At 42.6% G+C, this 27,347-nt stretch overlaps 3 protein-coding genes and 1 non-coding gene across 4 annotated transcripts; 3 read left to right on the top strand and 1 right to left on the bottom strand.

The window, feature by feature from the left end:
• The first annotated feature begins 4,852 nt into the window (after nt 1–4,852).
• eif4g2b (eukaryotic translation initiation factor 4, gamma 2b) lies at nt 4,853–17,966 on the top strand. The gene is given in 23 exon segments (XM_026311119.1): nt 4,853–4,926; nt 5,401–5,414; nt 7,410–7,518; nt 8,694–8,759; nt 9,131–9,256; nt 10,714–10,816; nt 10,973–11,104; nt 11,359–11,425; nt 11,529–11,680; nt 11,785–11,895; nt 12,356–12,538; nt 12,686–12,827; nt 12,964–13,127; nt 13,271–13,384; nt 13,884–14,012; nt 14,111–14,215; nt 14,340–14,555; nt 14,795–15,053; nt 15,215–15,419; nt 15,827–15,887; nt 15,889–16,036; nt 16,178–16,299; nt 16,399–17,966. Coding segments are annotated over 23 exon segments (2,868 nt in total). The 3' UTR covers nt 16,465–17,966.
• LOC113133628 (small nucleolar RNA SNORD97) lies at nt 13,596–13,802 on the top strand. Its single transcript, XR_003296000.1, has one exon. It is a non-coding gene; the product is annotated as a small nucleolar RNA SNORD97 (small nucleolar RNA).
• Nucleotide 17,967: 1 nt separating the features above from the next.
• On the bottom strand, nt 17,968–21,953 carry LOC113132882 (myosin-11). Its single transcript, XM_026311275.2, has 8 exons — nt 21,554–21,953; nt 21,006–21,146; nt 20,567–20,767; nt 19,423–19,610; nt 19,020–19,233; nt 18,802–18,900; nt 18,633–18,700; nt 17,968–18,512 (listed from the first exon to the last, which is right to left on the bottom strand). The coding sequence occupies exons 1-8, from the start codon at nt 21,818–21,820 to the stop codon at nt 18,353–18,355; spliced, it is 1,338 nt and encodes a 445-aa protein (XP_026167060.1). The 5' UTR covers nt 21,821–21,953; the 3' UTR covers nt 17,968–18,352.
• Nucleotides 21,954–23,124: 1,171 nt separating this feature from the next.
• On the top strand, nt 23,125–26,879 carry lyve1b (lymphatic vessel endothelial hyaluronic receptor 1b). Its single transcript, XM_026311670.1, has 7 exons — nt 23,125–23,582; nt 23,724–23,813; nt 24,217–24,382; nt 25,050–25,189; nt 25,420–25,812; nt 25,911–25,989; nt 26,317–26,879. Exons 2-7 carry the CDS (start codon nt 23,729–23,731, stop codon nt 26,480–26,482), a joined length of 1,029 nt encoding a protein of 342 aa, XP_026167455.1. The 5' UTR covers nt 23,125–23,582; nt 23,724–23,728; the 3' UTR covers nt 26,483–26,879.
• Nucleotides 26,880–27,347: the final 468 nt, after the last annotated feature.

Below are 27,347 nucleotides of genomic sequence, written 5' to 3'. Positions count from 1 at the left end.
GTGCCTCTAAAGTTGTCCCTCAACAAGACACAACTACGAGTCTAAAGCAATGCCTGCAGCTCTGAGGGGTTGTATTTCAGCACAGCAGTGCTGAACACAGCAGCAATGCTAACCTGCTGATGTTCAGAAGGTATAATGTTTATCATGCACACAGTGTTAATTCAGGGGAGTTAGCATGCCGACAGGGTGCGCTACGTAACGGTTCGGGGATTATTTTAATGCAGCATGAATGCCCAAACCAAATGTCGCGACAATCCATCTGATAAATGTTTAGACTTTGGACTAAAAACCAAAATATCAACTTCAAAAGCTTCATTCTTCAGGACCTTCTATTCAGTGGTTGTTGAGATATCTCAGTGAAGGTGGTAGACCAACCCCTTGCCCGATTGATATTGCCATCACTAGAGCCACAGCACTAGCATGGTTCTCTGAACAGACCTTTAGATCTTCTATTATTAGATCTATAAAATATTATATATTAAATATTAATCTTGCCTGTGTGATCTGTATGTTCCAGTGTTTTGGGCGAACTGCTTCCATTTTTTTCCCCAACTTTACCTACAGTGTCCTTCTGTTCCAGTTATCAGTATGCCACATTTCCCAGAATACACTTCAATTATGGAATTTTCCCCAGTAAACAGCACATAACAGTCTTTCCTCTCCTATAATATGTGTTTCATGTATTTCAACAAGTTCTACTGAGGCTACCTCTCCTTGTATGTTGGATGTCACTGTACAACAGCAAATTCATAGAAACCTTCTGTTTGTCTTATCATTTTCTAAAATTATTCTGTTTTAGCCGCTGGAAATATTTTATATGTGATTTGTAGGAAACTACGCTATAACCAGTGTTGGAATTACACTGTGGCTTGCAGGGGTCACTGAGCTACACGTTACAAGGAAGAATTAAGAGCTCATTATTTAGTGAGACATTCAGGCTTGTTTCTAACTTCATAACTAATTTGTTTCATAATTTTGTTGTTAAGAATTTCTGATCTGGTACCAAATCCATTCAAATATAATTACACAAAGGTGAAGAAACAACACGTAAAAAGCTGCTTGTGTCATGAGCTATGATATTACAAAACTAAGTCAGGTATTATTGACAGCACGTAAAGTCAGGTGCACATATACATTTTAAAAAGAGAGAGGAAAAGAAATGTTGTTTGACCTCAGAACAACATTAAATGTAAATTTCTAGTAGCGGTTTTATGTAAGTTAAAATAAAGTGTTTATTTCTCGCTCTAGCACTGGTGGCTGTCAGTAGAGGCTGTACTGGCTCTGTCATTGTGAGGTTTGTACAAATAACTGAAAAAAGTGCCTGCTACAAAGCCCCTTCCTTGGATAAATAGTGGTTCTGAAATGTTCGAGAAAGGTCACACACATCTCAGGGGGAGAGAAAGGGAGTGTTTCATTCATATTTTCTATGTTCTCTGAAGGTCACAGATGCACGTATAGTACAAGTGGGTTAAAGGTAAACTTGGTATAAATAGATAGTGTGGAAAGCATGACCTTGTCCATCCCACCATGTTTATGCTCCTGCAGCAAAGATAATTGAACTGCTTCAGATTCAGTTATGAATAGTTTTCAGAATCTTTGGTGGTAAGATAATTATTATATTCACTGCTTTTGTGAAAATAGTTGAGTTTAAGAAAGCATTTTGGCACAGAACATAAGGGGATTACCACCAAATTTTGTACACAAAAAAACGACTGCATGTTATTTACTTTTTTCTTTTTTAAATTGTCAGATCTTTCTTGTCCCTCATTCACCTTCGCAGCACAGACAGCCCTGTTCACTCAAACTGGATTCCAACAAAACTGCTAAAAAAAACCCCAAACAACTCATACCATGGCTGTCACTGAACAATAAATGCGTCTTTGGAAAAGGTCATGCTTGTTGTTTTTTAAGCACTAGCCCTCCTTCCAAGTCTTTGACAGTACCAAAGGCATTTTTAAAATCACGTCAAGAGAAACACGGATCCAAGTACGGTATGACACTTATAATATGTGACAGCTTTATTCCAACTTTAGGCTGAAGAGATAACCCCATTCATCTGCTTTTACTGTATGTGCATATTTTACTTCCTTGTTAATCATTAGTTCAGGTGAAGGGTTTTAGTCATGGCAGCAGAAATATGTCTTAAGTACAAAAAAATATAAAAGAATTATTGCGGCCATGCTTGTGTGTAATGCTTACACGTCATCCTGCATCATCCTACACATCATCTGGGTGGATAAACACAATGTTTCTATATCCCCACATACAGCATCCCCTTGGCCTCGAAACAACCCTTAAGCCTAGACTACGTCCACACTAAACTATTTTAAATCTGAAAGAAGAATCTTATGTTGTCCTCCCTCCCTTTGTCACCTTTCATTCACTTTTCCATGCCTGCAATATATGCAAGGTTTCAAGTGGACCCCTGTGCTCACATCCTTATAGAACCCAAAGTGTATGATGTAAGACTGTACAGGTACGGATGACATAATATAAACAGGACCACATACACACGCTCCACCTGTCTGTGTCAGTGTATCCAGCTTTAAATCAGTGTTTTCTGATTAAAATGGTCCCTACAGTGGATACATCTGAAACGTGTTGTAGTGTGAACAGGGAGAAGGTTTTGGAGAAACAGACTCAGAAATGACAGATGATAACTTTCTGCAACTTTGTCTATGGCTCCTTATTGTGTTTATTTTCATTATAAAATACCAAGTAGCATTTATGAACCAGAATCAAATCACATTTTTCTGCTGACCTGAACAGAACAATATTTAAAATAACCAAATCAATACGTTTGACTAAATTCAAACACAGTATAGGACAAAGCTGAGGTTTAATTAACAGAAAGACCTGACTATTTGTTCTGCTCCTTACCAGAGTGTGGATGTAGGATTTCATAGTTTCATACAGTATATAGCTCTTCTGATGATGGGTGAGTGTTGTGAAAATGACCTGAAGTTATGGGATTAACTGGAGCCCAGGCTGTGTTACATTTCTCCTGCAAGATATCATCACACAATCAAGGCTTCTGTCTCAGGGCTCTGCACAAATATCAGTATGGATGTAGAAGCAAGGTCCTGAGCTAATTAAATCTGTAATCACTTCGTACTTTGGCAACACAATAGGAGCGGGTTGAGGCTTGTGTGAAGGTTGGCTGGTGGTTTAAATGAAGGCCAGAACACTTGCATTTAATAAAGACAGCTAATTGGGTCAAAGATCTTTATCCTCATAAAGCAAGAAGTGGTACTAGAGCTGCAAGATGATAGTTTTCCTGAAGTAAGAGGAGAAGAGAGAGTGAGGTTAGAGAGAACAACACTTAGTGCTGTCAAGAGTACAGCACTTGTGTTTTATTTTGTGTGCAGGATTTGAAGTCAGTGTTTATGATAGGGGAAGGTAATAGGATTCTTGGGAGATCTGTGCTGAGAGTGCATCCTAATGGAGGACCAAGCAGCAAAAAAAAAAAGAAAAAAAAAAACAACAACAACAAAACTCAGTAAACCCTGTTGATGTCTTTCAATTAAATGAGAGGGCTCTTTCTGCCCTCTAGTGTAAATCTGAATGAACTACATTTAGATACAATTCTCATTTCTGTCTCAGCTGTCTTTCATCATGTTTATACAAAATGACATTTGCACAAAATGACAAATGCACATTTTGAGCTTAAATCCTCCCCTGCCCAACAGGAACAAAAGATATTTGTTACTGAACTCTCATCTTCGTCTTCAGTGGAGGGAATTTTCAGTTTCCATGATGTGCACCCCCGTATTTAAATACAGTTCAGTTGTTTGTAGCAGTGTAGTTAAGAGTGATCTCATCTCCTAAAGGCACAAACCCCTTCATCTGTACCACTGACAATAAACTGTAATAAATATACAGACAGTAAAGTCAGTGGGCCATGTAATTGTCCTTCCACCTACAATTCTAATCAGCCATAACACACTTTTATGCATGAAAAAGGATTGCTCTGTTTTCTCTTTATTTCAGTGCACGTGAATGATTTCTTTTGTTGCTGTACTGTTGGTTGGCTGTTTCCCAACCCCACCCTTTGTTTCTTGTCACTGCCTGTGGAGAAGTTATTGCTTTGTTTGGTTAGCCCATTCTCTTGCTGCCACAAGTCACCTTTGTTAGTCATGTTTTGTCATTTCCTACATCTCAGTGATTTTGTGTTGCCCTCTCCACCCTCCTAGACACCCACTGGGCACAGACCTGCAGAGTTTCTTGCAACCAAATGTTGTACAAGTTCATTTTGACCAGCTTGTTTAACCTTAAACCAGAAAGTGAAGAAGCTAATCTCTGAAATTAGCTGTTTTGTTGTTGATTTGGGGTGAAATCCTGCATATGCCTAACAGGCCAGTCATTTTCCAGTTAGATTATATTTTGTTTTTATTTCAGCCCAGCACCAGCAGCTGCTTTCATTGATTAGTCCTAAATAATAGCTAATATAATGTTTGGTTGTTATGAAACCTGTCACTTATGTTTTACTGTCATTTGACAGTTCCCCAAATTTATATGTTCAACCTGCTGGTACATCCTAAAAACATGATGAACCAGAGATGAAAAATAATTTGATATAGCAACACTAATTTAATCTAAATGATTAAAACCTGAGTAACATGTTCACGTCATTCCACAAATCCATTTTATTTTGTGCTTATTGTCCTTTAGTGGAAACAGATGTTTTCTTGGCAGTGGCTCTGCAGGAAAGGTGAAGCGGTGGAAGGCTGATTAACTGGAAGTGCCAGGGGGAGTTTTGTGGGTGTCTAGGGTGATGGAGGTCCCCAATTATCTTCCTGGCTGCATGAAGCAGATGAGGTCATGACCAGTGCCCTTCCCAGTAGACTGAGTGATGTGCAGCGGTTTGCCCTTGGCCTGGACTGATGCAGCTCCAAACCTGGCAGTTGTGGATGAAGTGAAAATGAAGTCAGTTATAAATGTTCAAGACTGGACTGTGGTGGAAGTGGACAGAGTTTTTTCTTAAGCAGCTACATCAGCACAGAGGCACCAGGGCGGATGAGCTCCTAAATAGAAGGTCATGAGCTCAAGCCTGGTGACTGATTTGTCCATTAGAAGTTAAATGCATCATAAGGAAGTTGAAGTTCTTTGACTCTAATAAGTGCATAACAAACAAATGATCAAGGACTACAGCAACCTGAACCGCTAAATAAAAATAAATATTGTCTATGCCAGTTTCTGAATTTTTAAGCATTAAACACAAAGGATTTTCCTCTTTCATTTTATCATTGAGGAAACTGGATTGGAAACAAATGAAGGTTTCTCACCTCCAGTGACAGGAAAGGTTTTTTTGCAGTGTATTATGATTTGATTTAAAGGTAACTTTTAAAATCATTGTTCTGGTGAGTGGTAAGTGGCTTAGGTGCAGTTAGCAAACTGAAGTTGCTTTGTTAAAGGTAAGGTAAGGTAAGCTAGCCTAGCCAGACGAGTGGCCTGGTCAACTTCGATCCCTTTTTCACAACTAATCCTTGCCCAAAGATCAACTTGAAAACAGTAAGCCAATTAGTAACAAAGCACAAACCAAAAATTTAAATGGGCTCAGCACACAGACATGAAATGAAATGCATCTGTGCAATATGACCAAATGAAAGTACATATACTATGGAAAACAATACAGAACTCTAACACAGCCTGCACAGCTGAAGTCTGTTTAGAAAGACATGAGCTACTGTAGTCCATTAAAACATGAAATAATGAGACAATCAAATTACCTGATGCAAAAGGCAAAATTGGAAACAGATTAGGCCTGCATAAATATGTAGGGTTTATTGGCAATTCTTACAATCTGTTTTTCCTTAAATAACCTAACCTCATATGAGGAATATCAGTATAGATGTTTGTCTAGACAGCCTAAATGCATTATGAAGGTTGGGTGTATTATGTATTTGATTACTTAGTAGTATTTTAATCTTTTATATTCATTAATTTGAGCAGATAAGCAATAGATGTTTCTTTACTGCAGATGTTACATTGTGTGTCACTGAAGTGAAGGAGGCGGGCTCTTCTCTTTGAAGGTGCCTCCTATTGGATGACGTGTTCTTCTGGGAACGCCTTAAAAAATATATCTTTCTTTGGATTGGCTAGAATTGGCATGGCAACAAATGACGTGCCCAATGCAAATTGGTGGCTTTGTGCCCCCATAAGGCAGCGATCTTTGGAGCTAGCTAACGCAAACAAGCCAAGCGGCGAGTGGAGAGTGTTTGTGCGGTCATCTTTCTGCTTTGAGCTCTCCTGATACCCGTCGCAAAACACGCTTTTCTTTTACACCTGTCCTATTTCTTCTTTGGTAGTCACACAACACTATAAAACTGAAGTTGCTTTGTTAAAGGTAAGGCAGATTTTTCTCCCTTACAAAACCGCACCGGTTCTTCCAAAATGGCTTCTGCTAGCTAGCGAGCTAAGATGCTAACATCGGCTTTTTCTTGCTTAGGCTAACTATAGCATATTAGCTCGTGAGCCGGTAGCTAGCCTAGCCTAGCGTACCTCAGCTGATTTACATTCAAGTAGAAAATGGCGTCGTCGACTAGCTACTCTTTACTGGTATTTACTAGAAAATACGTGTAGTTAGCATTTTATCGGTTAAATGTCGCCTGACATGGCGAGTTACTGTCTAGGATTACACTGGGGTTTTGGGACATGCTCGTTCCATAACTGGTCCTAAATCGTATGTCAGGTCTCTGGCCATGATGGGATGTCGATAAATGTACAGTCGAGTTGAGACATTAGCCGCTACCCATGCTGCCCTGCCCCGTTTCACTGCATTATGGTGCAGCTTACTGTTAACGCTTAGGCTAGCGTTGTTTTAGAGCTAATTCAAAAAAAAAAACAGCAAAGAGCACATCCCATAATATACCGCCACAGACAATAATGTTATTCCTGTGTAACTGTGTGCATTTCTCGTTACGTAAGTGTATTTAATTGTACAAAGCAACGAACCCAGAGTTGATAAACACCAATGTCGTGACGTAACGTTAGCTAGCTCACTTAGCAACCTAGCGGGCTAATGGGTTACCATTAGCAGGTAGCGTTAGCCGCCTAGCCGACGCACCTTGGCTTTGTTGTAGCCGAGAAAAGAGAAGCTCACAGCACAACATCGTGACATTTGGTGTCGAAAAGACTCCTCAGTACTCTGCTGGTACATCTGCAATGTGTATCCCATCGTGTTCAACGCTAAACTTCACTGCAGTAAAGAAGTTGCTTTAAAAAATGTGCTCTTCTGCACTGACTAATGTTAAACCTTTAACAAAGACCTGGCTGTTGAACTGATAATCAAGTCCCAGGACCATATTTTTCTGGTTTTATGACGTTTTTGTTCATCTGCAGTCTGATTATGTGTTGTTTTTACCAACCCCCACACACTAACTGGTTGCATCTCTCTTTCTCCTTCCCAGCACCGTTTTCCCCATCCCCTCCTATTATTCTTATTCTTTTGAGTATTCTTCATTGTCAAGCCGCCAAAGTGGAGAGTGTGATTGCAGAAGGGGGTGCTTCTCGTTTCAGGTAATAAATCAAAGCTTGTAGGGCAAATGCCAACATGATTTTTTTTTTCCCCCCATGGTTAGCCCTCTGCTAATATTTTGGGCAGAGACTTCCGGCGTTTAGAACAAAGCAGGATGTGGGAAGGCTTAAAATGGCTGTCAGGCACTTCTCTATGTTAGACCTTGGGGGTTGGGTAGACATAATGAGCATTTGGAGGATTTCTTTCCTGTTGGTTGTGTATTGGTGATGACAGTACACATCCACTTTACAGTATAGGGGTTTACTTTTACTCAGATATCTAAAGTGAGACTTCAAATGCTCTGAGATCTTGTTTAATTGTAAAAGATAGATTGGGCGTTTAATCTTGTACAGAAACTTTTACTTTTTACTTGTTTCCGTTAGAACATTGATCAAGCTGATCAGTGAAAGGTTTTAAAATGCCTTGAGTATAAATTCACAATAGGCTGTAATGTAATTTGTGAGCATTACATCACTGAACCTAGCTCCACCAATAATAAATTGTTCAAAAGAATCACAGTCCGTTAGGATAAACTTTTGTGGACTTGTGCCATATAGAAAGTGTAGTCAAAATAAAACTCGTTTAAACTCAAATTAAAAAAACCCAGTTTATTGAAAAAGCTAACTAAATTGTGCCACTGTGTAATAGAGGGTGGAAGTGGCATAATTTGAATAATTATGAATCGCAATCCATAGAACTGGCCAAAGCTAGAGCTACTCTTTGGCTTTGTTCCACACAGTTGACTGACTGGTGCATTAAAGTGCAAACCATTACCTTAGATGGACTGCATTTGACCTTGCTGTTTGTAAGTCAAACAGAAAAGCCAAATGTGTGTTGTCATTTTTTAACCTGAATCTCTGGCTCTCCAACAATTTACAGCGACTGTCACCCCAAAGATGCATCTTACAGTTCATCAAGCTTTTGGATGGGCCATGACTTCACTGCTCCTTGGTTTCTTCTTCAAATTGTTTTAATTTAGTGCTTTACAGTCAAAAATTAAGAAGATTTGTTTGTTGGATAGAGCATTATTGAAGCAGGGAGGTTGTTTTTTTATAGTGTATATGAAGGTTGAAGGTAAACATGACAGTCTTGTTTCCTATGAGGTAATGAAAGAGGCCTGCTCTGTGTTGCGGTATTCCATTACGCCTGATGTTTGTGTTTCATTTTGCTTCTGCAGTGCTTCTTCGGGGGGAGGAGGTGGTAGGGGTGCACCTCAGCACTATCCCAAGACTGTCGGCAACAGGTCTGTCTTTTGTCATTTTTCTGGGGCACTCTTAATGTATGATTTTTTTGTAATGGTACTCTGGCACCAGTGACTATTGTTACTAGCTTCCTCCTATGCAGAAAAAGTGATTAAGCCACCTTTGTTGATTTGGGCACCCAAATTCCAGGAAACTCTTGAATACCCAGAAGTCCTGTAAGATGTCAATCAAGTGCAGATAGTGCACACATGTTTACCAGCTTGTCTGGGCTCATTTCACAACAAAGGGTAAAATAGGGAGGAAACAAGGCCTTGTGTTGGTGACAAAGCATTTATTCCTGTGTTCTACATAAACTACAAATCCTGTTTAGACAGCCGTTTACCCAAAAGTCTCTTTTTCTGTACTTCTGCAGCGAGTTCCTGGGGAAAACCCCAGGGCAAAGCGTTCAGAGATGGGTTCCTTCACGAAGCACTAGACGAGATGTCAACTCCAGCAACGAAAAAGAGCGACACGATGCAATCTTCAGGAAAGTGAGGGGGTAAGGTTCCATCTGTGTGAATATTTCAGATGTTAATTCTGCACCCAGGGACCTTAAGTGCTGCTTTTTCTTTTTTCTTTTTTAAATTAGTCTTATGCAGGAATTTCTCTTGTGGCCCAAAGATTATTTCTACTGTAACCTTTTCAGTTATGTGCATTTAGTCCATCAAAATTAACAAAGCCTGACTCATCAATGAATTGTTGTGGTTTGGCTTGAACAATTTTATTCACTAGAGCGTCTTGGCCAGAGATTACAGGAGTTGGGGTCAAGTTGATTAAAGAAAAAAGTTTTAACTGCTGACAGAACATAACATTTCACGCTCCCCACCCCCGACATGGCTCCTTTGCTTCAGTCCTCTGTTGAAGCAATCAAAGGTCAGATCAAGAGGGTAGTAAGGACCTTCCCCCAACCATGTTAGGTGATGTTTACAAGTACAAAAGATGAAGAGGTGGTGTTTTTTCCCTAAGGAATGCTGGTAGCTGCTACAGAAAGTAGAATTTTGAGTATTTAGCCTGAGCTGGGAGAGATGAAGTATTTTTACTAAAGTTAATATGTACAATAGCTGAGCCAGGTTAAGACTCAGTGTGCTTTTTTTTATTATACACCTAAAATAAAATTTTAAAAATCCTATAGGATTTCAGATAGTTGCCTGGGGAGAAGTTTTTAACTTGCTAAAATTAAGTGTCACGCAGATATAATCCTGTGCTCTCAGTAAGAACAAATCCAGTAAAGAATGGGATGTCATGTGTATAATGAGATGTAGTAAACAAAGCCCCTGGAATTATAAATCATTATTAATTGGCTCTGTTGCAGTCAGTCATTGCAAAATAAATCATGCTGCAGCTTTCCACAAGTGTGTATGAGTACTTAGGCAGTGAAGCATAGTGAATTAGCTCATGGATCATTTCTCCAAGACTGCAACAGAGATGTTATACAATCTAAAACAATAGAGTGGTTCTGATGTAACATTGACTTAAGTACCGAGGATAGCACAAGAATGCTTCTTATTGAGGTCTTTACGTCTGTCATATTAATGTAGTGCCCTAAAAAGATTTGTTTGACAAGCTTATGCTTGTTTTAAGTTTCAGCTAAATGTGACCGTGGATTGTGCATAGATGGTTTGGTTTAGCAGTGATTAGACCTGGGTCTTATGTGAATTCTGTAGTTTAAGGGTTAGTTGCAGGAGGAGCCTGGTAATACTGAGCCAAATGCAAGTATTCACAACAGGATTAATTTCTGGAAGCAGAATAACATGGTGAACCTGCAAATTCACAGAGCCTTAGGGTTCAAGGAGGAGTGTTTGCAGCACAGCTTGAGGGCAGTGAGTTTTAAGATTTGGATGGAATTTGTTTTTGTTGCTGTGGCACTAAAATAAACTCTGGCATGTACCACTAAATGAATGAGAAAACTAACCTACACTCTCTGCCTCTTCTTCACCCTGTTGTCTATTTTTCAAGCATACTCAACAAACTCACGCCTGAGAAGTTTGACAAGCTATGCCTTGAGCTCCTGAACGTGGGCGTAGATTCAAAACTCGTCCTTAAAGGAATCATCTTGCTGGTAAGTTCCATTGTTGTTGTTTTTTTTTTGTGCTCTGCTAAATGGAAATGTATTTCATCTGCACTTGGCAGGCTGCTCTGAGTGACTCATACCCTGTTTTATTGGCCTGAATTGTCCCTCTCTGGTTTCCCCCCCCCCTCCCTCTCTGTGGTTTAGATTGTAGACAAAGCCCTAGAAGAGCCGAAGTATAGCTCGCTCTATGCTCAGCTATGTCTGCGCTTGGCAGAGGACGCACCAAACTTTGATGGCCCTTCATCTGAGATCCAAACATCCCAAAAGCAGAGCACAGTAAGTAGCTGTTGACATTCATCTGGACAGTTAAATACGCTTCAGTCTCCTGTGTACAAGTTTTCTCCTTTGTAAACCTGTACCACTTCTTTGATAAAGAATGCTACAGCTAACATCACAGCTGTAATCTTGGTAAAAGCTAATCAGTTTTCTTAATGGGTGTTTTGTTGTTTTTAGCACACCTTTGGAACACGGATATGAATAGTTCTTTACATTTTTTTTTTTGTGTTTACATGTTTTTTGTTTTTTTGTAGACCTTCAGAAGACTGCTGATTTCCAAGCTTCAAGATGAATTTGAAAACCGCACTAGAAATGTTGAAAGTAAGTCCCCTTCTTTGTGTATCTTGGAAGAGGTGCGGTATTGTGTTGCTCATTTTGCCATAACCTGTCCACAAACTGCTTTGCCTCCTCTTTTTTACCTCAGTCTATGACAAACATGACAACCCTCTTACTTCTGAGGAAGAGGAGCAGCGTGCCATTGCCAAGATCAAGATGCTTGGCAACATTAAATTCATCGGGGAACTTGGCAAACTTGACCTCATCCATGAATCTATCCTTCATAAGTGCATCAAAACAGTATGTTTTTTTTTTAATTAGCAGTACTCTGCTAGAATAAAAAGACGCTGTATAGAGGCCCTTGTGTGATCCACTGCTTTCCTTTTCTTTCCTCTTTTCTGAAGCTTCTGGAAAAGAAGAAGAGAGTCCAGCTCAAAGATATGGGAGAGGATCTGGAGTGCCTCTGTCAGATAATGAGAACAGTGGGGCCGAGACTCGACCATGAGAAAGCAAAGGTAACAGCTCCGACCTCTGATTGGCTCCCAAGAAACCATAGCCATCTGGAGAGGCTGTGAATGGCTGGGTAGCAGCAGCAGCAGCAGGCGTGTCTGTGGAATAAAACTTCACTTTTGTTGCTGCATGCAGAAATAAAACTTTAATAAATAAATCAAATAATACAATTTTTGTAAATAATTTTATATTTCTGTTATTGGGTTGGCAAAGTCAAACCAAACATTTGCATTTGGGTTTTGCCCTTTTGCTTTTTACTCTGCTAGCCTCTTTGTGTGTGCCTTAGTGGTTCTGCAGGGTCAGCTGTGTTTTTCAGGTTCTGGCTTAGCTCACCATCTGGCTTGACACAGCCTCACCTAATGCCACAGTGCTCACAGCCAGTGCTAATGTAAATCCTGTTTCCATACTGTATGTACAGCCTCTGCTGTCCCTCACCCCACCCTCTTCTTTCCATCCTTTCTCCAGTCTTTAATGGATCAGTACTTTGGCCGTATGCGATCCTTAATGAACAACAAGGAGTTGCCCGCTAGGATCCGCTTCCTGCTGCAAGACACAGTGGAACTGCGAGAAAACAACTGGGTCCCACGCAAGGCTTTCATTGACAACGGACCAAAGACAATTAACCAGATCCGTCAAGATGCAGTGAAGGTGAGTTCAGTGAAGTTACAGTCCTCATTACAAGCCAAGGTTGAGGCATATACAGGACGCTGTCCTGACATTCAAGTATTACAATGTATATACAAGATGCTGTTGGACCAGTTAATGACACCATCTCTGTTCTGTGTGTTCTTGTAGGATTTGGGTGTTTTCATCCCAGCACCCATGTCTCAGGGCATGAGGATGGACTTCTTCCTGGAAAGCCCTTTCATGCCCAACAGAATGAAACTGGACAGGGAGACTCTCGGGGGATTGGCTGACATGTTTGGACAGATGCCAGGTATGAGCTTTGTCCGTTGGTGTCCCGACCTGTGCGGAAACGTCTCGTGGTCGTTTCAGATTTATGCTCCATTCCTCTGCAGAGTCTGTAGTAACCAACTGCACTACCACTGTTGTGCTTTTTACTGTTTTCTCAGGCAGTGGTATTGGAACAGGCCCTGGGGTTATTCAGGACAGGTACTCGCCCACAATGGGACGCCATCGCACCAACCCGCTGTTCAATGGCCACAGTGGCCACATCGCTCCTCAGCCGCAGTCACAGTTTGACATGGGCCCCAAGTCTTTTGTTAAGTCCAACCAGGTAATTCTCTTAACACAGGAAATGAGTATTAATCAGGCTAACATGGATGCTGTCTGAATTTTAGATCAGTTTTAACTCAAGCTCACCAAAGCCAAGTTCCTTTTGTTCATTTCTGACTGCTTCTAATCATGTGATTTCAACAGGTTCAGAACCAGCATTTCCTAAACCAGAACCAAAACCACATGGCCCAGCAGCAGGTCCAATCCAAGGACATGCCTCCACGATTCAGCAAGAAAGGACAGCTCAATGCAGATGAGGTATCTGGAACTAGTTATATTTGGGTTGCAGGGTATGGACAAAAGCCAGAGCAGCTGTTTTCATGTGAGGTGTTTTAACAATAAATGTATAACAATGTTGTGATTATTTTATAATAACATTAAAAGATCTGGCTCCATGCTGAACAGGTCCAGATCTTTTATAGTTCCTAGGTACTAATCCCACTGGTATTGTTGTGTGTGTTGTGTTTTCATGCCCAGTGATTATAAAAAGACGCGTTATTCTGAGGAACAAAACCAGCTTACCAGCCTTTCATCTGACTTTTACTCTCTTAACTCCTCGTTCTTTCCTGTCCTCCTCTCTCTCTCTCTCTCTTCCTCTCTTCCTCTCCTCCTCTCCTCCTCTCCTCTTCAGGCTGGATGCTGGTCCGCTGACTGCGATTATGAGATATGAGGGCATGGAGTCGATGGCTGTGAGGATTTTGAATTTTGTGCCGAATGCTACTAATCCAATTGTCCGTGATGCTTTGTGGTCCCACAGATCAGCCTCAGACCTGCTCAGTCATTCCTCCTCAACAAGAACCAGGTACCCAAGCTCCAGCCCCAGATCCCCACCATGATGCCTCCTAGTACCCAGCCCCCACGCACTCAGACTCCCCCTCTGGGACAGGTAGGACGCTGTGAACAATGTACCTGGTATAGACTTAAAGATGAGATGCTGTAGGTTCAAGTGCAGGTTTTTACAACTGAACACACCTTTGGCCTCAGCCTCCACAGCTTGGCCTGAAGACCAACCCTCCACCCATCCAAGAGAAACCTCAGAAGACAAACAAGAAACCACCTCCTGCCAAGGAGGAACTGCTTAAGATGACGGTGCGCTAATCCATTCAATTATTTAAAAAAAATTTGATATGTGAAAGGAAAATTAATTAAAACCAATACAACACATCTCTATTGGAAACAGTGGGTAAAGTTGATTTAAACATGGTCCTTCCAGGAGACGGTAGTGACTGAGTACTTGAACAGTAAGAACCTGACTGAGGCTGTGAATGGTGTGCGAGAGATGAGGGCTCCCAAGCATTTCCTCCCCGAGATGCTCAGCAAGATCATCGTGTGTTCCCTGGACCGCCCCGATGAGGACAAAGAGCACGCCAGCACTCTGATCCACACCCTCCGAACTGAGGGCCTCATCACTGGAGAGAACTTCATGCAGGTATAAACATCCACCACACTGCTGCTAACTGAAGACACATTCAGGAGAATTTCATTCATCCCAGTCATAAGTGCTAAAAGTAGGCCAATGGACTTTGAGGTTCTTGCAGACGTTTCGCTTCTTTCACAGCTGCGAAACCTCATGCAAGTCCATTTGACTACTTTTAGCTCTTTGGATATTTTCATTAGTTCGTTATTCAACCAGGGTTCATATTCTTTTGTTTCCTCCGTCTCCTGCAGGCGTTCCTCAGCGTCCTGGACCAGTGCCCTAAGATCGAGGTGGACGTGCCCCTGGTGAAGTCCTACCTGGCCCAGTTTGCGGCTCGGGCCATCATCGCAGAGCTGGTGAGCGTGGCAGAGCTGGCTCACCCCCTGGAGAACGGCACCCACTTCCCTCTCTTCCTGCTTTGCCTGCAACAGTCGGCCAAGCTGAAGGACAGAGAGTGGCTTACTGATCTCTTCCAGCAGAGCAAGGTCAACATGCAGAAGATGCTCCCAGGTATGTCCTGGCTTCCTATCAGCCCTTACCTGCTGCAAAGAGCTCTACACCTCATATCAATCTTTCCTTCCAGTCTCCCATTAAAGAATGATTGGGCATCACAGTTGGTGCAGATCATCGTCAGCACTGTGACACCCCTGTCTGAATAACTGTGTTGGCAGAAATAGATCAGAACAAGGACCGCATGCTGGAGATCCTGGAGGGGAAGGGCCTGAGCTTCCTGTTCCCACTTCTGAAGCTGGAGAAGGAGCTGCTGAAGCAGATTAAGGCAGACCCCTCTCCACAGTCCATCTACAAGTGGATTAAAGACAACATCTCTCCCAAGCTTCACACTGATAAAGGCTTTGTCAACATCCTCATGACAAGGTAAATGCACTGGATAGTTCCTTTTTATGAACACTGAGGCTCAAACCGTGCGTGAAAACTCCAGTATTTTTAATTTGTGTTCAGATTTAGAATTATTTTTTTTGTCCTAAGGCTTGTTTGGCATTTTGTTTTTGATGTTTTAGCACATTTAATCATAAGAGCCTGGTGTCTGTTTGACTGGTGCCTGGAAATAAACAGCTGCAACTAACAGTTCTCTGGTTGAGTTTAGTTTTTAACAACTGAAAACCCAGTTGTTCATTTGAAAATTAAATATAAAAAGCAAAAAGAAAGAACATCCAGTTTCCAGACCAGATGCATTGGTGAAAAACTGTATTTTGGACATGATGTGGTTTCATGAGAGAAGGGCTTTAATGTCGCTGACCCACTGTCCTCTGATGTAATCTCAGTTTCCTCCAGTACATCTCCCAGGAGCTGTGTGTGACGGAGGCTGATGAGCAGCTGGCCGCCCCCCCCCAAAGAGCAGCTGGAGCAGGAGAAGCAGCTGCTGCTGGCCTTCAAGCCCGTCATGCAGAAGTTCCTGCACGACCACACCGAGCTGCAGGTCAGCGCTCTCTATGCCCTGCAGGTGCACTGCAACGCCAGCGGGTTCCCAAAAGGTACAGTTACCTTAGTTTTTCCCTGAAAGGCGTGTTTGTACTTTACAGCAAACCATGGTTTAGATTTTTTGTTTGTATGTTGCTAGTACAGCAGATTATCTTTGAATGAAACATTGTGTTTGGAATCGATTCTTAACGCAGGCATGCTGCTGCGCTACTTTGTCAACTTCTACGACATGGAGATCATTGAAGAAGAAGCCTTCCTAGCATGGAAAGAAGACATCACTCAAGAATTCCCTGGAAAAGGAAGAGCTTTATTCCAGGTACTACAAACACAGTCATTGTGGTTCATGTAATTTAGGATGATGCATGTAATGTAATGTCTTCATCCATTCATACCGTTACTCCCCCCCCCCCCTCAGGTAAACCAGTGGCTCACCTGGTTGGAGACTGCAGAGGAGGAGGAGTCTGAGGACGAAGCAGATTGAGAAACCAAGCAGAAGCATCATGGTGTAGAAGATCGACCTTCTCTTATTACTCGCCTTTCCTTTTTTAACTTCTGTGCTTAATTTAACCACTACCATGTGGCACTCAGCTGCTTCTGTCTCACCGATATAAACCGAAAGCTTGTACCTGTAGGGCCTCGCGTTACCACCCGTGACAGTAGGCTGAGAAGCATCACTCGACCTGTGGCCTAATGGATGTTTGAGTCTGTGTCCATCATCAGCTACATGAAGTCTGGAGTGGCTCAACCATGTTTTTTTTTTTTTCTTTATGCTCTGACTCTTAGGTTGTTTTGGTTTTTCTCTCCCCACTGTGTTGCATGTTTTTCATTTGCACTCAGTCTTTACCCGTCTGAACCTTCCCAAATAGAAAACTGCTCTGTCTAAGAATGTTTAGAACTTCCCATAAATAAGTCAAATTTAGCAGTGATCTTCTCTAATGCTAGTGAAAAGTAGACAAGGCTGCTAACAAGAGGCTTTGTGGGTGATGTGCTTTGTGATCTTGTGTAAGGGCCCAGCCTCGATCCCCTGCCATCACGCTCGTATGTGATTCCTCCAAACAGCAGAGGGGCTTTAAGACCCACAGACAGGCTGCAGGCGGATTGATGCAGTATGAGACATTCAGCCTTCGATGAACGACAGAAGGGCCCACTGAAGAGTCGACAGTCGAGCATAAGCTGGCAAAACATTTCACAATGAATTAAGGTGCATGTTTGGTAAACTGACGCTTACTAAAACGTGTCTTCTTCTTTTTATTTTAAATAAAAGTGCTCTTCATAGTCACTGATGAGCATCTTCATTTTTCTTTCTCCTCCATCAGGAGGTTTCCCCTCGTTTTCTGTCCCTCTTGTCATTTATTACTTGAGTGGTTGCAATACTCATCCTCCAAATGTTACAATACTTTAAAAACTGTAATCACTGGTGTGCTGCCGTAATGTTTCAAAGTTGCCTGTGTTTCTACCTCTTAGTTAGATGGGCTTTTGTTTATATTTTCTGTCGGGGTAATGAGAGTCTAGAGCCCAAGCAGATGCTGAAGTATTTTGATTTAGTCCTGGCCTAATTGCACAATAAATGTATTGAAACAGACTTTTCCTATGAAGCTTCGCATGGTTTACGAGTATTGATATTTAAGAATAGCAGAAAGGCATGTTTTTAAGAATTCAGCCGCTCAACATCCTCTCTGAGAAATGGGTTTTGGACATATCTTGCCTAGAATTCGGAGCGACGGTGTGTGACCTGTTACACAAGTGCATTCCTAAATTGGCAGAATAAAAGCAAACGTTTTAGATGGGTTGACATTTCAGACCTTCCCCCTCCAAACAAAAGTAAAAGGGTTAAAGAAATGATAAACATCCAGTTTTACCCGAGAATCATGCACACAAGCTGTATTTATGTATAAGGCGATGAATTTGGATCATATTGTAAAGTACTGATGATTATTGTGCACCTCTATTGCTTTAACATCAATAAAGAACAGTACATCAACACCAAGGTTTTTCACTTTTATTTACAGTTTGTTTTTTCTTACAGTTTAAAAACTTCATCAGAAGGTTTCACCCTGTTACACATGTGGACTATGTGAAATGATCATAAATGACTTGTCTCCCCTGTCTTTAAGTTCTTAGGCATCCATGTGGATTCTGGACCACACCTATGACTGCAAATACCAGATAAGCTACACTGTTGGGAGTGATTTAAAGATACTGGAGTTTGTCATTCAAGGCTGTGTGTAAATGTACGGTGGTTCCAGTTCCCTGAGTCACAGGTACCAAAGACAGATGTGGTGCTGTAGAGCAGGAAGACTGACCCCGGCTGTGCTGGGAGACTAGTTGCTGTCGCTCTTCTTTGCAATCGGCTATCTAAGTATTACCGATCAGTCCTGGTCTGTCGGGATCCAGAAGTACTCCACCACCTTCCTGCTTCTGCGTGATGGTGCAGAGTCAGGTCGCTCCCCTCCGAAAGCAGGCAGGTCATCGAAGTGGCTGGGACCCAGGTCCCTTCCTGTGTGGGGGGCTGAGACTCGGAACATAGTCCTGTGAAAAGATTGTTGTGAATTCAATGTCCTGTTTTTTGTCACCGTTTTTCTTTCAGCATCAACTCTGTCCTGTGATAGACAGGGGTGCATGCAGGCCCCCTGGTGGCCGCAGACCCACCTGGACGAACTCCTCTCAGGTTCTTCGGGGCCGGACTCAGGAGTGGAGAGGTACACAGGGTCTCCCTCCTGAACAAAATCCCATGACAGGAGACCAGAACCAGTCACACAAAACTAATAGCAGGTGAAGTTTTTAGTTTTTCCTTTTTTTTTTTTTTTTTGCATCTCACCGTAAAATTTCTTGGGGTGCCGTCTGGATTTTTGAGGATTCTGACCCTCTGATCACTCTCTGTCATGCACAGGAAATAGCTCCTGATGTTGGCTTGACACTGTTTGAAAAAGATTTACCTCAGAATCAGAAATAAATGCAGGACACAGACTGTATGTAGTGTATATTTTACTTTTGACTTCTGCTGTGGGCTGACATTTGATTCACAGATGCTCTTACTGCTTTGTTCTGCCTCAGAGCCTTGAGGTCCTCCTGAGTCCTGAACCTGTCGGCTAACTCCCGGTGCTTCTCCTTCCAGCTCAGACACTCGGCCGCTCTCTCCTGCCTCTCCTTCTCAGCCAGACGCCTCTCAGCCTCGGCCTCCCGCTGAGCCTGGGTGGCCTTTTTGCTCTCCTCCTCTGACGCTGTCGCTCTGCGCCTTGAAATGATCTCACTGCAAACAAGAGGCTGAATTCAGGCTGGGTCGTGTTCTTTTTTGTTTTACCGTGTCTAATTTATTAATGATGCTGACTGACTGTTATGTTGCAGGTCTGTTTAATTGTATATTTCATCCCTTTCCTAGTGCAGCTTTATGTCCCAGAAAAGCTTTTAACTCCTCCAGGTGTCCCTGAAATGTGCTCACCTCTCTTTAATTTGGACATTTTCCTGCGTGGCCCGTCTCAGCTGGTGTCGGAGGTCGTCTCTTTCTCCCTCCAGGCTCCTGTTCTCCTCCAGCAGGGCCTGTTTCTCCCCGGACACCCGGTCCAGCTTCAGCTTGCTTTCAAAGTAGTTTCTCTCTGTCTGTGCTAGTGAAAGCTGCAGGTCAGCGTGCTGCAACAAACACGGACGTTAAGTTTATATTGCAGGTCATAATGGAATCGATTCGCTCCACTGATAATGTTATATCCTGTTTATGCCCGGGCTGATTGAAGCTGATGTTGCTAACGTGTTCTCTTTACAGAGATGTCATCTGCAGTCCATTGCTCTGCTTATCAACACGATGATGATGATCTACTGCCATTTATGTCAGTCTGTTTTCAGTTCTTTCATTTCAGCATCATGTTGTGGAGAAAGTCACACATCACATCACTTGTTCTGCCATCATGTGGACTCATTTCAATATTTTAAATCTAACTAATAAATCTTTGTTTTTCAGCTGGTCAGTGGTTCCATGTTGCACTTTCAGGCCTTTTAAACACACAGATCTGGGTCTTTTTAGCTTTAGGATCTTTAAAGTGGTACGTTTCTGTTAGGTTCTTACCTTTTGGGCAACCTGTGTGTTTTTTAATTAGGATGCAGTTGAGCGCTCTGTGTTTTTCATGCAGTCAACAAAACCCATTAAAATACCGATTTTCAGAAACAGCTGGGAGCTGTAGTTTCAGAAAGCAACGGGGAAATAGCAGATACAGTCCATTTTATGCTCGAGTGAGTATCTGGAGCAGCAGGGACGGTGTTTGAGAGTAAAAACTACTGCGGCCGTGTTCATAGTATTAAAGCAACATGTGGGCAGTGTGGCTCACTGATGTGTTTAATAGATCTGACAACAAAAAGAAGAAGTAAGATCGGCTGAAATTGAGGTTTGGTACAGTATGTACAGACAATAGTCGCTGACAGTAGTTCAACATTGGGTTTGTTTCCCCAGGAAGAAAAATGCAGAACACGTCCTGCTGCGTCCTTTCTGTGTCTCTATTAATCTCTGTGTCACCGATAAGGTCTTTATGGGTGCATGTGCAGATCAGCTGGTCTTTACTCTGTGTGTGTGTGTGTGTGTGTGTGAGAAAACAAACCTCTTTTTTAAGCTGCTGCAGTTGTTCATTTAATCGGTTCCTGTCAGCCTCAGCTGCCTCCTTGTCCCGCTGACACCCAAGGGCCCGAGCCTCAGCCAGGGCCCTGCTCTTCTCCACCTCCCCCCTGGACTCCTCTGCCTGGTCTGCAGCGTGGGAGCACAACGCCGCCCTCTGCTGGCTCTGATACAGCTTCTGCTTGAGCTGATGGGAGTGAACACTGGTGACTTGGTCAGGAAACAGGAGAGGCCTGTCTTTGTTTCCACATGTCACATGACCACTCAGCTGAAGAAGAGTCAGCTGATGACATTTATGTACGAGCAAACTAGATATAATCTATGAATTTATGTTTAGCTCTAACTCAGGACGACTCAACTGATTGAATTTATATTGATGAGGGCCTGTTTTCTTCTTGTTGCCCAGTGTTTCAGTGCAGACCCACCTCTTTGACTTGAGCTTGCAGCTCCTGGTTCAGGTTCCTCAGGTTCCTCATGGTCAGCTCGTTCTCTGTGCGCAACATGATCCGCTCCATGTGGATCTCGTTTGCCAAGTACTTGTTCTCTTTCTTCAGATCCTCACATTCCTGAGGCATCATCAGTGACGTGTGGGGAAAAAGTAGTTTCAGTCCAAAAAAGATACAAACTCACGACCGGGATGATGTTCACAGAGATGTTCACCCCCATCATCAGTGAACAGACTTCACACTTTATTTATTTTGTTTACTTTGTTCAAAGTTTATTCTCAACCTTGAAAACAGTTTAAATCATTAAAGCAGCTGTAAAACAGCGATTATCTTTTACTCATGTTTCTCTTTACAGTGGAATCATTTTTGCTGTGTTTGATCATGTTTGCTGAGTGAACCTCAGGCCCTCAGTCTGTTTGGGTCAATTATCATGTCACTACTTTGAGCTGTGAGCAAAACTGCTTATTTTTCCTACAGGTCCTTAGTAAAACACTGATCCTTCACTCTCACCACTCCTTTCTCTGTACCTTTCTCTTCCTGACCAGCTCTCCCTGCAGATGGTTGATGTGGAGGAAGGAGCCACTGGAGTTGATGGCGCTGACGGGCCTGACCGCCCGTACTGGCCTCCTGGTCGGCCTGGACGGACCTTTGACCTCCTCTGTTACCTCATTCCCGAATCGGCCGCCTCTGTTAACGTTGCTGCTGCTCATGGAGAAGGATTTGTACAGGCCGTCGTCTAACGAGGACCTCACGGCCGTCTGCAGGTCGGTATGGGATTTGGCTCTGAGCGACATTGCAAAGCCAGATCATGCAGCTTCACCAAAAGGTCAGTTCGCCGTTACTGTGTCGAGGCTCTGGGAGTAAAAGGGTCTCGTGTGTTGTAGTCAGAGCGAAGGCCAGCTACTTGTTCTCGGGTTCACTGGGTGGATCCTATCACCAGCAGGGCACCGTTCATTATTCATTAGGTAACATGATAGAGCAAAGCTGCCTGGGCCAGATCCGGCCTGCTCAGGTCGTCAGGAGCCAGGATGTGAAAAACAGGATGTGTTTTGTTGCTTTATGACAAATTTGTCTTTACAGTGAAGTTTCTTAAGCCAGATGACACGTACAGCTGTGAGGAACTTGTCTTTACTGTTGCTGCTTTTTAGTTGAAAGTAGAGAAACGCACAACTTTTGATAACGACCTCTGTGTGTTTCCTTTAACAGAGACCACAGTGTTTCTGTAAACGTGGCTGATTTTAACCTGAGCACAGAAACAGATGATATGAGTCAGTTCTGTCACATTTGGATGAATAATGTTTTGTTTATAGCAGCAGCACATTAAACATGTTCATATGGGCTGGTTTTATAAACACAGTGACAAAACGTGAAAAAGATGCAGGCCTGAGTGTTAATGCAACCCTCTGTGGATTAATAATGATACGAACAATATTTGCAGTAACATTAAACCTCGGCTGCATGTTTCTTTAAAATTCTATTGCAAGTAAGAAACGGTGAAAAGAGACATCCAGGAGAAGGTAATTATTTCACAGCTCTGTCAGAGGAGAAAAAAGTGCATGTAATTGGCTTTGGATCAGTGACCTCAAAAAACTGTTTCAATTACAGTGTCGTCCCACAGGAAACCCTCCTGTAATGATGCTGCATGACAGAAGCTGTCACACTTTTAGAGCTGAATTATGCTTCTCTGCCCCTGTGGATGAAGTGGGACTTACACTCTTCCAGGGCACTGAAGTGTGACCAATTATCTTCTGCTTCCTTTACAGCCGGGCCCACTTATCCAGCCTGAGTCATGAAAGTAGGACACGTCGAACTCTCTCTCCTGCTGCACCGTCCTCACTTCTAGCAACTGATGATAAAGTGTAAATACAGAGAAGAACAGCTTTCATTCCTCTGGGCCTCAGTCTCCTGCTCATTCAGGTTCCTAATTCTGGTTCAGAGGCGTTTAAGCTCATTTTGCAAAACGTCAGACTGTTCCTTTAAGACTGTTGGATCCATGCGGGATCACTTTGTTTGCTGTTGTGCATCAGTGGTGATTATTATTTAAGTGAGTCACAGTGAGTCAGGTCACCACCTGCCTGGCAGTAAAGCAGAAACCAAGAGTTACAGCTTTGATATTTTTCTGCACACTGGGTTTAATGAAAGCAGAACTGGACCGTGCTGTTATTCCTAAACATTAGAGATAAAACATCAGAGGAAAATGCCACAGTCTAGAAGAAAAGCTAGAAATGATTCTAGAGGGGAAAAGACAGAAGCTCAGAAACAATGTGGAGGAAGTTCCTTTTCCTACTGTCTGTCAGAGTAAAGACACATCCAGAAGATAAATGCTGACCAAGCAGAAAATCTCCAAACTGATAAAAACCTTAAAAAAACAATGTAGATAATTTTGCTTCATCCTTATCTGTGATAAACAAACTGAAGCAAACTCCTTATTTCTCCTACTTCACCAACGCTCCTGTTTCCTGTTTCCTGTCATGTCTGTCCCACCTTCACCTCTGGACGCCTTATATACGTTATAGTTTGGAGTTTGGCTGCTGTGAGCTTCTTTCTCCTATGGATGTGAGTTATGTAAGCGGGGCATCAGGCAGAGCTGACCTCAACTTCCTGTTTCCTCCACATCACGTTTGTTCTGAGGCTTTTCCACTGTTTGCTCTATTTGGTTCTTTACCTTCACCCACTGCACTTCTTTCTAATCTACAGAAAACATGGAAAGGTTCTGTTTTTTCACTCTCTTTTTACTCCTGACTCTTGCCGCCTGTTTACCAGCCTCTGATTCCAGTCTAGCTAAAGGTAAGTTGTTGGAGCACAACATTTAGCAAATCTGTAAAGCCACATTCATCGTTTTAGGTTTATTTTTGAATGTCTCGTATTTGACCTTTTAATGATTAAAGCTCTTTGTTTTGCAGCTTTGGTTCTAAAGTCCTTGTCCAGTCAGAACTTTAAGTGTCATATTTTCAGTGTTGTCACAGATGATAGAAAATCAATAAATGATAAATGTGTCTGGTGTTTGTTGTTCTCACAGTACCAGGAGTTACCCTGCGGTCCAATACGTGTCCCTGTTTACTGGACCTGTTCATGTACAGTTCGTAGTGTGATAGATCGTCTGCAGGGATGGAAAGATGAAAATGAATAGAACTTGCAACAGAACCCTTGATGAGCTGCAGTGTGAATGTTGTTGTGTGTAAATTGACAGCTGCTACTCAAAGCCCCAGAGCCGCCGGCGTCTTCATGCTTCTCGACGGAGGAAAGTACACGTTGAACTTCACCGCCGCCACAGCCGCCTGCCTGTCTCTCAGCGTCACCATAGCAACCAGAGCTCAGATGGAGCAAGCGCTGCAGCGAGGACTGGAGACCTGCAAGTAGGTTAGAGGCTTTTGGCCACTGGGGTGGAAAACGATCTGTTTATGTTTTTTTTCCTCAACATTTCCAAACCAAGAACGTTTAAAGGACGTTGTTCAGTCACTACTAATACACATCAAGAAGGTTCCTGGTTTGAAACCCATCAGGGGCCTTTCTGTGTGGAGTTTGCATGTTCCCCCTGTGCTTGTGTGGGTTTTCTCCAGGTACTCTGGTTTCCTCCCACAGTCCAAAAACATGTATGTCAGGTTGATTGGTGACTCTAAATTGCCCATAGGAGTGAGTGTGAGTGTGTGAGGTTGTTTGTCTTTGTGTGGCCCTGTGATGGACTGGGGACCTGTCCAGGGTGGACCCCTGCCTTTCACCCAGAGAGAGCTGGGATAGGCTCCAGCAGATCCCTGGGACCCTGGTTAGGACTAAGGGGGTCTAGATGATGGATGGATTTGTTAGATAAACATAAGGAAGCCCAAGCAAGAAGCGCACGTCTTCTATTATCTCTTCTGTTTCCTGCTGTCATTGACAGAAAAGGATAAAGAAAAGATGAAACGTTGGGCAGCAGAACCATAAAAGTGTGTGAGGTTCTCCTCTCATTTCCCTGATTCATGTATGGTTCACACAGAAACTCGTACAATCCATTGATTTTTATCATTTGCACTTTACTTGTGACAGATTTGGCTGGATTGGTGAAAGGGTTGCAGTCGTCCCACGACTTACATCTGACAAAAAATGTGGACAGGGCAGGACGGGGTTGGTGCCGTGGAACGCGAGTCCAGGGAAACAATTTGGTGCCTTCTGCTTCAACGCATCAGGTACTTCCTGCACTAATACAGTACCGTCAGTCTGCCCAGCAACACTTCTACACTCACTGATGAGAAGCAAATGATCAACGACCATCTGTTTTATTTCATTTTGCTGGAACATCATTATGAAAGACTGTCTGCGCCTTTGGGCTCAGACTGTTGATAAAACTGCTCAAGACCCTAAAGGTTTTTCCAAACATTAGTTTAACAAATGAACCTTTTTGCTTCACCACCTGTAGATTCAGAGGAAACATCAACAGCTCAGCCTCAAAGCTCCACGTCTTCCCCTGCACTGACCCAAACCTCGACACCGACTCTGCTCAAATCAACATCCGGGGCTCCGCCTCCAAAAAAGCCAGAAACAACAAAAACCCCTGAGCAGACATCGTCCACTTCAGCTTTTCCTCCCCCGGCCAACGCCACACATTCAGCGAGGATTTCCTCCCCCTCCCCATCCGTTAAACCCTCCTCCACCCATCTTGCTACATCTCCTTCTCACCTTATCACCTCGAAACCCACTGTAACCAGTCTGACCTTCTCCACTGTCGCTCATGCCTCCAGTTTCTCCGTTTCCTTTGAGTCGGAGTCAGAGCTGCCTCGGACCGTGAGCTCTGCGAAGCCTCCTCTGGGAGGTACGTCCTGGACTTTGTGTTTCTTAGAGTGACATTTTTGTGCTTGTGACCTTTGTGACTTTGTGTTGATCGTTAGTTCATTTGTGTTTCCTGCCCAGCTAAACCTACAGCGCTCATCGTTCTCGGCATCCTCCTCCTGCTCCTGACAGCAGCTGCAGCCGTGTGCTTCCACAAACCGTGAGTCGTGTTTTCTGCCTGCACGGCTGGAGCAGCATCTTTCCTTTAAAATACACACACACACACACACACACACACACACACACATACACACACACTCGTGATTTTAGGACAGAAAGGGCTGTTCGGGTTTGGATTACAGGAGAATAAAAACAGTAATTTGATTTCATCCTCTACTTGTTTATCTTTAGTTTAATATATGAGCATTTTTAACAAACTGTTGCTAAAGAGGAAAATGATTTTCTATTCAATATTGAAATGAATGTGCTTTTAATGATTTTTGCGTGTTTATATGTTGCTAATACGTTTTCTGTCGTATTGAAAAAGGAACACATTCAGCTTTTGGTGCAAGGGGCGGCCGAAGGACGACGCAGAGACAGAGATGTGGAAACACACCTACAGTGAGACGGACCTATGTGACGACGACGAAGAAGAAGAACCAGACAGGAAGTACTCCAGTGATATCACTCTGTGTGTGAGTCCAAACATCTAAACAAAACCTTCAGAGGAGCTTTTGTAAATGTGAAAGCAGCAGGTGTTGTTGTGTTGAAGACTAAGGGGTCAGGCTTTTTAAAGCAGTGTGTATTTTCTACTGGGTCATAGTATTAGTGAAATATCTGATGAACTTCAACTGGACACTACATGCACATTGTGTTGGACTGGGCTGCATGTTATTGTGATACTGCACCACCTTTAACTGTAGTAATAAACATACACAGTAATTAAGACTGGGTGAAGTAAAGATGAGCATTATATGGTTCATATGAAATAACATACAGAATATATGGCAGAGCTGCTGTTTGCATTACAGGCTGTACAGGTGTACCTAATAAAGTGACCACTGAGTGTATATAATAAAGTCCTTCAAGTACTTCAGTACAATTCTGAGATATTTGTGCTGGATTTGAGTATTTCTATTTTCTGCCACCATGTACTTTGACTCCGCTGCATCTCAGAGGCAAATATCTTTTTTTGTTAGATAATATTTATTTGATAACTTTGGTTTTTAGTTACAGAGTCAGACTGATGCCAGAAAATGATCATAGTACTTTATTGATCCTTGGTAGGAAACAGCAGTAAGTGAAGTACTTCAGATTATATAAGTACATAAAGTAGTTAACATTAGCTGCCACGTTAAAGTGATGAACATTTATCAATAATTAGAAAAAGATCAATAATATCCTATGCATTTATGTGAAATGTGCTGTTCTGCAGAATCAGTACTTTTTACCTCTGGTACTACAAGTAGCCTGGATTTTAATGCAGTTTAAGTTTGTACTTGTCACAGGGTATTTGAGAAAAGTTTTCTTAGTACTGAACTAAAGAATGTGAGTACTTCTCTCTAAACATGTCTGATC

The sequence above is a fragment of the Mastacembelus armatus genome, chromosome 6, assembly GCF_900324485.2.
Source record: "Mastacembelus armatus chromosome 6, fMasArm1.2, whole genome shotgun sequence".
NCBI classification, from domain to species: Eukaryota; Metazoa; Chordata; class Actinopteri; order Synbranchiformes; family Mastacembelidae; genus Mastacembelus; species Mastacembelus armatus.
This window is presented reverse-complemented; position numbering and strand designations above follow the sequence as displayed.